This window comes from Melanostigma gelatinosum (genome assembly GCF_949748355.1).
Source record: "Melanostigma gelatinosum genome assembly, chromosome: 6".
Classification (NCBI taxonomy): Eukaryota; Metazoa; Chordata; class Actinopteri; order Perciformes; family Zoarcidae; genus Melanostigma; species Melanostigma gelatinosum.
Genome location: NC_136639.1, coordinates 445,440 through 455,439, shown reverse-complemented (window position 1 = coordinate 455,439; position 10,000 = coordinate 445,440). Strand labels below are relative to the sequence as shown.

At 50.4% G+C, this 10,000-nt stretch overlaps 2 protein-coding genes across 5 annotated transcripts in view; one reads left to right on the top strand and one right to left on the bottom strand.

Moving 5' to 3' along the window:
• Positions 1-2,230, top strand: part of gstt2 (glutathione S-transferase theta 2) — a 23,559-nt gene extending 21,329 nt beyond the window's left edge. The window contains exons 4-5 of the mRNA XM_079270159.1: positions 1,506-1,682; positions 1,770-2,230. Of these exons, the coding sequence (XP_079126285.1) occupies positions 1,506-1,682; positions 1,770-1,916 (324 nt within the window). The 3' untranslated portion in view covers positions 1,917-2,230. The remainder of the gene's footprint in view (positions 1-1,505; positions 1,683-1,769) is intronic.
• Positions 2,231-2,250: 20 nt separating this feature from the next.
• The window catches only part of chek2 (checkpoint kinase 2), an 8,753-nt gene continuing 1,003 nt past the window's right edge, over positions 2,251-10,000 (bottom strand). Inside the window, exons 2-15 of one of the 4 annotated variants that reach the window (XM_079270156.1) lie at positions 9,751-10,000; positions 9,501-9,625; positions 9,268-9,400; positions 9,099-9,189; positions 8,926-9,022; positions 7,115-7,168; positions 6,964-7,028; positions 6,093-6,189; positions 5,808-5,894; positions 5,575-5,738; positions 4,274-4,386; positions 2,692-2,777; positions 2,516-2,581; positions 2,251-2,439 (exon numbers count right to left, since the gene is read on the bottom strand). The exon at positions 9,751-10,000 is cut by the window's right edge and continues 306 nt beyond it. In XM_079270156.1, coding sequence (XP_079126282.1) covers positions 2,341-2,439; positions 2,516-2,581; positions 2,692-2,777; positions 4,274-4,386; positions 5,575-5,738; positions 5,808-5,894; positions 6,093-6,189; positions 6,964-7,028; positions 7,115-7,168; positions 8,926-9,022; positions 9,099-9,189; positions 9,268-9,400; positions 9,501-9,625; positions 9,751-10,000 — 1,527 coding nt within the window. In that variant the 3' untranslated portion in view covers positions 2,251-2,340. Of the gene's footprint in view, positions 2,440-2,515; positions 2,582-2,666; positions 2,814-4,273; positions 4,387-5,574; positions 5,739-5,807; positions 5,895-6,092; positions 6,190-6,963; positions 7,029-7,114; positions 7,169-8,925; positions 9,023-9,098; positions 9,190-9,267; positions 9,401-9,500; positions 9,626-9,750 lie in introns of those variants that run through there. The other 3 variants (XR_013772062.1, XR_013772063.1, XM_079270157.1) reach the window with 3 other exon arrangements.

Below are 10,000 nucleotides of genomic sequence, written 5' to 3'. Positions count from 1 at the left end.
TTTAAACGTTATTTAAAGAAAAAGACACGATAACGGCAATACATGGGACATGTCCACACATATGAAGAGACACCATCCCGTCTGTCAGCGACGGGGCCGAGGCACAACAAGGTATCATCGCGGCATGTTGAAAGCGTTGGTGCCGAATCAGACGGCTGCAGCGTCTCTCGAGTCTGTTGCTGCAGACACGAGGACATTCTCTGTTGTGGAAGACAAAGGAATTCAAAATCTGGTTAACGTGCTTTCTTTCTTTGATGCTGTAGACAGTTTGTCGTTCATTTTCTTTAATTTTGTTTCAAATTGGACATCTTCAATATTTATGTTTTCATGTCAGACTAACGTTCTTTGCTGAATTAATAAATGGAAAGCATCCTCTCCTCTTTGCTGATCCAACAAATGATCCGAACCGTGAGGTTTGTGATCCGTTGTACCCCTAGTCTCCACCCGCCTGTGTCTCTCTGTCTCCACCCGTCTGTGTCTCTGACTCCTCCCGTCTGTCTCCACCCATCTGTGTCTCTGACTCCTCCCGTCTGTCTCCACCCGCCTGTGTCTGTCTCCACCCACCTGTCTCCACCCATCTGTGTCTCTCTGACTCCTCCCGTCTGTCTCCACCCGCCTGTGTCTCTGTCTCCACCCACCTGTCTCCACCAGTCTGTCTCTGTCTCCACCCACCTGTCTCCACCCATCTGTGTCTCTGACTCCACCCGCCTGTCTCTCTGACTCCACCCGCCTGTCTCCACCCGTCTGTGTGTCTCTGTCTCCACCCGCCTGTCTCTGTCTCCTCCCGCCTGTCTGCACCCGTCTGTGTCTCTGACTCCTCCCGTCTGTGTCTCTCTGACTCCACCCGTCTGTCTGTCTCCACCCGTCTGTCTCCACCCATCTGTGTCTCTGTCTCCTCCCGTCTGTCTCCACCTATCTGTCTCTGTCTCCACCGGTCTGTCTCTCTGACTCCTCCCGCCTGTCTCCACCCGTCTGTCTCTCTGACTCCTCCCATCTGTGTCTGACTCCACCCGTCTGTGTCTGTCTCCACCCGCCTGTCTCTCTGTCTCCTCCCGTCTGTCTCCACCCATCTGTCTCTGTCTCCACCGGTCTGTCTCTGACTCCTCCCGCCTGTCTCCACCCGTCTGTCTCTCTGACTCCTCCCATCTGTGTCTGACTCCTCCCGTCTGTGTCTCTCTGACTCCTCCCATCTGTGTCTGACTCCATCCGTCTGTGTCTGTCTCCACCCGTCTGTGTCTCTCTGTCTCCTCCCGTCTGTCTCCACCTATCGGTCTCTGTCTCCACCCGTCTGTCTCTCTGACTCCTCCCGTCTGTGTCTCTGACTCCACCCGTCTGTCTCTCTGACTCCTCCCGTCTGTGTCTCTCTGACTCCTCCCATCTGTGTCTGACTCCACCCGTCTGTGTCTGTCTCCACCCATCTGTGTCTCTCTGTCTCCACCTATCTGTCTCTGTCTCCACCGGTCTGTCTCTCTGACTCCTCCCGTCTGTCTCCACCCATCTCTCAGGTGCTCCTCCCGGTCCAGACCGGCTCCCCGGTGGACGAGGTGCGTTTGGTTCGTGCTCTGTCTCAGCTGGAGGAGACCCTGGGACGACTGGAGTCCATGTTCCTGAGGAGACAGCCCTTCCTGTGCGGCGATGACATCAGCGTGGCCGACCTGCTCGCCATCTGTGAGCTCATGCAGGTGAGAGGCTCCGATTGGTTCAGATATTGACGGTACATGTTGGAGAGGAGGGGCTTGGTTCTGAGCGTGATCAGTGTGTGCCTGCAGCCTCTGGGGGGGGGCAGAGATGTCCTGCAGCAGCGTCCTCAGCTGCAGCGCTGGAGGACCAGAGTCCGCTCGGCCGTCGGCGACGCCTTCGACCGAGCTCACGCCGTCCTGTACGCCGTCAGAGAGCGCCACGCCGCCAAGCTGTGACCTCACAGGCCCCGCCCACCTGACCGAGGGAGGAGCCAATCATGCTAGCGGTTAGGTACGCGTTAGCTACGCGTTAGATAGATATGTACTTTATTCATCCCCAGGGGGACATTTGTAAATTTGCAGATAAACATTAGCTACACATTAGGTTTGCTAACGTTCTCTTTGAACAGACGGAGCATGTCTCAGTACAACAGGAAGAGGAAGTCGACTGAGGCTCAACTGTTATTGGAGCAGAGCTAAAAGGGGCGGGGCTTACCAAGAAAAAAAATGCAATTCGTTTTCAAAGTGAATAAATTGAAAGCAGAAACGAACAGAGTGAAAAATATGAAGTACTTTATTGGAAGACAAACTATTTACAGTGTTTCAGTAGAGAACATGTGGAGTCACATGACCTGAGGAATGTCTGAATCTGATTGGTCCTCTACACTGGGGCAGGGGGCGGGGCTTGGCTCCGTTTGGCAGGATGTTCTTCGTCTCCATCTCGTTCTCGTTTCCTCCTGACGGCTGACCCCGCCTCCGGCTGGGGGAGGGTTAGGGTTACTATGAATGAGTTTTAATGTGTGAATGAGTGTGTGTGTGTGTGTGCATGTGGTTACCGTGGCAACAGCAGCATCATCAGAGGGGAACATGAGTCTGTGAGCCGTCTGCACCATCACACCATCCTGAACAGAGACAACACTTCTCCCATCATGCACCTGTCTCGTGACATCACAGCGAGTTACCTCAGATGACATCACAGCGAGTTACCTCAGATGACATCACAGCGAGTTACCTGTAACCAGGGGTGCTGCAGAGCTTCCTCTATCGTCATCCTCCTCCTGGGGTCAACCACCAGCAGCTTCCTCACCACGTCCTTCGCTGGAAATGTTGAAGAGAATCATCATAACCTGGATTCTGAACACAGAGCGGGGTGGGGGGGGGCAAGGGTGTAAGGGAGAGCGGGGGGGGGGGGGTGTAAGGGAGAGCGGGGGGGTGTAAGGGAGGGGGGGGGGGGCGGCGGGGTAAGGGAGAGCGGGGGGGGCGGCGGGGTGGGGGTGTAAGGGGGCGGGGGGGGGTGTCCTCTCGTCAGACTGATTATTGTGTTTCTAAAGTCACTCCATTGGGAGTTTGGACACGTGAAGTTGTGATGAACTTCTTCTCTGAGCTCAGATTTACGTCTGAAGGAGAAGATGAAGATGAAGGAGAAGATGAAGATGAAGGAGAAGATGAAGATGAAGGAGAAGATGAAGGAGAAGGAGAAGATGAAGGAGAAGATGAAGGAGAAGATGAAGGAGAAGATGAAGATGAAGGAGAAGATGAAGATGAAGGAGAAGATGAAGGAGAAGATGAAGGAGAAGATGAAGATGAAGGAGAAGATGAAGGAGAAGATGAAGATGAAGGAGAAGATGAAGATGAAGGAGAAGATGAAGATGAAGGAGAAGGAGAAGGAGATGATGAAGGAGAAGATGAAGGAGAAGGAGAAGATGAAGGAGAAGATGAAGGAGAAGATGAAGGAGAAGATGAAGGAGAAGATGAAGATGAAGGAGAAGATGAAGGAGAAGATGAAGGAGAAGATGAAGGAGAAGATGAAGGAGAAGATGAAGGAGAAGGAGAAGATGAAGGAGAAGATGAAGGAGAAGATGAAGATGAAGGAGAAGATGAAGATGAAGGAGAAGATGAAGATGAAGGAGAAGATGAAGGAGAAGATGAAGATGAAGGAGAAGATGAAGATGAAGGAGAAGATGAAGGAGAAGATGAAGATGAAGGAGAAGATGAAGATGAAGGAGAAGATGAAGGAGAAGATGAAGATGAAGGAGAAGATGAAGGAGAAGATGAAGGAGAAGGAGAAGATGAAGGAGAAGATGAAGATGAAGGAGAAGATGAAGATGAAGGAGAAGATGAAGATGAAGGAGAAGATGAAGATGAAGGAGAAGATGAAGATGAAGATGAAGGAGAAGATGAAGGAGAAGATGAAGGAGAAGATGAAGGAGAAGATGAAGGAGAAGATGAAGGAGAAGATGAAGATGAAGGAGAAGATGAAGGAGAAGATGAAGATGAAGGAGAAGATGAAGGAGAAGATGAAGGAGAAGATGAAGGAGAAGAAGGAGAAGATGGAGAAGATGAAGATGGAGAAGATGAAGATGAAGAAGAAGAATCTGTTCACAGGCTTCTGTCTGCAGCAGGAAGAGCAATATGTGCTGAATAGACACGAAAGGAAGCGACTAGTTTAAGGACTGATGGAGACACCACGAGGACAGAGGGAGGGGGAGGAGCCTCTGGACACATTCCAACAACACAATGAAGTCATGACAACCTACAACCTGACACACACAGAGTACTATCCGAGTATTGCAGTAGTACTGCAGTAGTAGTACCTTGATCAGAGATGTGTCTCCACTTGGAGGGGACCATGGTGAACTCTCCATCAATGATCTGCTCTGTGATCGACCGACCAAAGCTTTCATGGAAAGGTGGATAACCACACAGACTGAGACAGACAGGGAGAGAGACAGAGACATGGTGAGAGAGAGACAGGGAGAGAGACTGAGACAGACAGGGAGAGAGACAGAGACATGGTGAGCGACAGACAGGGAGAGAGACTGAGACAGACAGGGAGAGAGACAGAGACATGGTGAGAGAGAGACAGGGAGAGAGACTGAGACAGACAGGGAGAGAGACAGAGACATGGTGAGAGACAGACAGGGAGAGAGACTGAGACATGGTGAGAGACAGACAGGGAGAGAGACAGAGACAAAGAGAGAGACAGAGACATGGTGAGCGACAGACAGGGAGAGAGACAGAGACATGGTGAGAGACAGACAGGGAGAGAGACAGAGACATGGTGAGAGACGGACAGGGAGAGAGACTGAGACATGGTGAGAGACAGACAGGGAGAGAGACAGAGACAAAGAGAGAGACAGAGACATGGTGAGCGACAGACAGAGAGAGAGACAGAGACATGGTGAGAGACAGACAGGGAGAGAGACTGAGACAGACAGGGAGAGAGACAGAGACATGGTGAGAGACAGACAGGGAGAGAGACTGAGACAGACAGGGAGAGAGACAGAGACATGGTGAGAGACAGACAGGGAGAGAGACTGAGACATGGTGAGCGACAGACAGGGAGAGAGACAGAGACAAAGAGAGAGACAGAGACATGGTGAGCGACAGACAGGGAGAGAGACAGAGACATGGTGAGAGACAGACAGGGAGAGAGACAGAGACATGGTGAGAGACAGACAGGGAGAGAGACTGAGACAGACAGGGAGAGAGACTGAGACAGACAGGGAGAGAGACAGAGACATGGTGAGCGACAGACAAAGAGAGAGACAGAGACATGGCGATAGACAGACAGGGAGAGAGAGACAGAGACAGACAGAGAGAGAGAGACATGGCGAGAGACAGAGAGAGAGAGACATGGCGAGAGACAGACAGGGAGAGAGAGACAGCGACAGACAGAGAGAGAGAGACATGGTGAGAGACAGACAGGGAGGGAGAGAGAGACAAAGAGAGAGACAGAGACATGGTGAGCAACAGACAGGGAGAGAGAGACAGAGACAGACAGAGACATGGTGAGAGACAGACAGGGAGAGAGAGACAGAGACAGACAGAGACATGGCGAGAGACAGACAGGGAGAGAGAGACCGAGACGGGCGGGCGTGGGAAAGGAGCCTACCAGACAAAGAGCAGGACTCCGAGGCTCCAGGCGTCCACAGCCAGACTGTACCCGGTGGTGGAGGCCTGAGTGAAGACCTCCGGAGCCAGATAGGACGGGGTCCCACACAGAGTCCTCATCAACAGGGTCTCCTCCAGGATCCTGGACTGGTTGAAGTCTGTCACCTGAGAGACAGACAGACAGTGATGAAGACGGTGGTGGGGATGATGTCATGATGATGAAGATGAGAGTACCTTGATGAGACAGACGTCGTCCTGAGAGGACAGAAGGATGTTCTCTGGTTTCAGGTCTCTGTGGATGATCCCCTTACTGTGGAGGTACTACACACACACACACACACACACACACACACACACACACACACACACACACACACACACACACACACACACACACACACACACACACACACACACACACACACACACACACACACACACACACACACACACACACACACACACACACATTACAACGTGCTCATATTTCTATATCTTCATCTTTAATAAACTTTGTACCTGAACAGCTTTCAGCATCTGATAGAAGTAAAGCTTGGTGACGGATTCCTGCAGCTGATGAGCCTTCAGTCTGTGGAACAGCTCTCCTCCCTCCATCCTGAGACAGAGACATGATGTGAGTGAAGACAGAAGACATCAAATACCGGATCAACGAGTGCTGGCAAGTTAACGCCTCATTATCACGTTAACGCCGACAATTATTTGACTGCGCGTTAACGCATTTATTTTCTATGATGAAGCAACATTTTTAACACAAGAACCGGCAGCGAGCGGTGAACATCTGTTTGTGTGCCGTCTCTTCCTGTTTCCTTCACCTACACTCCCCTGGGTCCTAAGTCCCTCCACGTTCAGCTTCTTATCACCCTCTACGTACCAACGCACATTCATAACAAATACCACACATATTACGGTAATCAGCGTTATTGTGTGTCTGACCAAAATACCAACAAACAAAAAAAGGAATGATTCATTTAAATGATTGTTTGAGAGTTTTTAGTGTTTTGTTTGTAATATGTATAATAAGCATCATTTAGTATCACTGCTGAGAATCTAACAACATAAAAACTAGTGCTGGGCAACGATTCAAATATTTAATTTCAATTCATCTCATTGTTATGCACAAAGTTCAATCATGAATTCTGAAGTAGTGTCTTGTGCACTTTTATTTTAAAGTGCTGCTCTATGAACTAAAGGTCAATAACATTTGGTTCAAACACTTTAAACACATCAGGTTGTTGTTAGCAGCAGTGTTCCCGTCACACAGCAGCAGTTATAATATATACACACACACATAATAAATATAAATATATATATATATATATATATATATATACACACACACACACACACACACACACAGAGTTGGACTCACAGCTCCAACACGATGTAATAACTGTCCTCCGTCTGATAGAAGTCTTCTGTCTTTATGAGACAAGGCTGCAGGACACAAGGAGACGAGGAGAGGAGTTAATCACGGTATTAATCATTGACGGTCGTCTCTTCTTCGTTGGTGTCGGACTCACGTGGTCGATTCTCTGCAGGATCTCGATCTCCGTCTGAGCGTTCCGGGTCGCCGTCTGTGATTGGACCAAAACAAAGACATCACATGATCACCATGCTAGACTGCCATTGGTCCAGAGGGACATCAACGAGTCCCTCATGTTCAGACGCCATGTTTGTAGTTTTCTCTGGGTTTGGTAAATAAAATATGCATTCATTCAATGTTAAACACAGCTTATACGCGGATATGTGAGTTCTAGTGCACGAAGGTCAAATACTCCAGGCGGGGCACTCTAGCGCTCGCCTGAACAAAGTGGAAAGTACTAGAACTGTGAAGGATCGCCTTTGCCCCAGTTTACTGTCACATAGTCTGACAGAGAAGCAGATTCAACTGCCTGCTCCATCTTATGCTGCGTTCACACCGGTCGCGTTGATTTTTTGACGCGCGTCGAGATTACATACAAAGTCTCTGCACAGACGCGATGAGACTGGCGCGCCTCGATTTTGCGATGGCGCGACGCGTTGGACGTGTTATTGCAGTGCGGTGGACGCGGTGGACGCGTTGGACGCCGCAAAATCGCCAACGCGCGAGTTGAAATTTTTCAACTTCAGCGACATAATCGCGTGGCGCTGTGGCGCGATAGCCTATCAGCGTTGAGTTGCTCCCCCTGTCGTCACTGGCTTCCTGCCGTTGTTGAATCAGGAAATAAATCCTGTCGCCGTCTGTGTTCACCCAGAGCTCTACGATACCTCATATCAACAGAGACCGGACCAAACTATGTGTATGCATGTGTGTGTAAACCATACGGTACAAACAATGAATACACGCTGCCGTATTTACGTCTACGTGACGTTATTGAGTGCTGGTGGAGCTGCTACGATGTTAGCATAGCCTAGCACCGATCCATCAGAGCTCCATTGAGAAGACCAGTAACCTACAAATCGGCATCATTACGTAGTTATTTCGGAGTCCCTTTTTGTCGGTTTATTGCCGTTGAATCACAGCCAAATCAGTTTATTTTGTGTTCCTACAGCTGTAGTAAACAGCGACCGGTGGCTTGCTAGACACAGTGAATACAGCTCGATACAATCCACGGAGCTCCTCTGAACAATATTATGAACCAGACATGACGGCGTTTGGCATTCCGATGTTTGAGGGACTTCCACAACACGTACAAAGCAGCAATTGTCCTTATTCCTGTCATGGTTGACGGCGGAAAACAATGGCGGCCAGATCGAGGCTTCCAGGACGATAAACCACGCCCCCTCTCCGGCGCTACGAGATTTTGCGGCGACCGGTGTGAACACGACCGGCGGCGCGTTGGACGCTTTTTTGCAGTGCGTCAAAAAATCAACGCGACCGGTGTGAACGCAGCATTAGAGATAGAGAGAGGAGCTCTAGCATATCTAGCGCCGAGCTTATCTCGTCGGCCGAACATAACGATATGCTGTTACATCAACGTGCACGCGCACTGATGACGCAGAGAAGGCGGCCCGGGACTGAGCCAGTGTGGGCGGAGATGCCCAGCGCTCCACCAGGCTGCTGACAGCTAAACACAGCTCCGCCTGCGACTTTGCTTTAACCAATAGGCTTCCAGAAGGAGGAACCTATACACGCGCACTCTGCTTAAGCGCCTTTTAGCTTCACTTTTCTAGGTCCGTGCACGTTTAACTGCTGGACATAATACTTCTGTTACAAATAAACCTTATTGCTTGAATTGAGCTAAACGCCTCGACCTCAGTCTGTTCACCTGAGTTTTGTCCTCAACAGTTTGTATCCTTCTAACTTCTGCTGACAGGAAGGACAGCTCTCAGCCAATCAGAGAGCACTCACCCCTTCAGACTGGAAGTTCTTCTTGTTGATTATTTTCACAGCAAACTTCCTGTAGGACGATCTCTCAAAGGCCAGTTTGACTTCACCACACACTCCTCTGTAACACACACACACACACAGTGTGTCAAGGAGCAGGAAGTGACATCACAGCGGCGTCTCCATGTCAGACTCACGTGCCGATGCGTCGAGTCAGCAGATATTTCTCCTGCAGCTCTTTGGGTAAACTGGACTGATGGTCCGACATCAGGTCGATGAAGACGAACACTGCAGACAGACGAGCAGCGTGAGGTGAGACCTGCTCGAACAGCTGACTGACCTCTGACCCCTGAAGACGGCTCACACCTTTGTTCCTCTGCTCAGCCAATGAGATCACAGCGTTGTTGACCAGAGGAAGCTTCATGTCTTTCCCGATACGCAGACCGTCAACAAACGTCCCGTTGTTACTGAAGTCCACCACGAACACCTCACGGCCCTCCTGAGGGGGCAGGGGGGGGGGGGAGTAAACGAATGAAAGAGTAAACAGGAAGTGACTCACTCTGTAATATGAATGAAGGAGTAAACAGGAAGTGACTCACTCTGTAGACCCTGAAGTGTTTCTTACTGTAGATTCTGAACTTTTTGGATTGACGCTCATTTGGGTCGTTCAGAACATAATTACACTGAGAGTCTCGTCCAAACAGGTACTGGTCCTCAAAACAGTCTGTCGACAAAGGACATCATGAGAACCAGGACTATCTGGACACTACTTCAACTTCAGGGCTCAGACCCGGTTCAGTAGTGGACGGGTATCGGGTCTAGTTTTAGCATGTTAGCATGTGGACTCACCGAGGCTCCTGAAGCCCGGGGCCATGGGCAGCAGGCGGCCCCAGGGTTGTGGTTCAGGCTCCTCGGGGACGGAGGACAGGGTGACGGGGATGGTGTCCACGCTGCTCAGTGTCCCAGACCCACTGGAGGACTGGCTGGCAGAGGTCGGCCCGCTGGAAGAACTGGAACCGGGCTGGGACTTGGCCTGGGATGGGGACTGGGTGGACTGGACCTGGGATGGGGACTGGGTGGACTGGGCCTGGGATGGGGA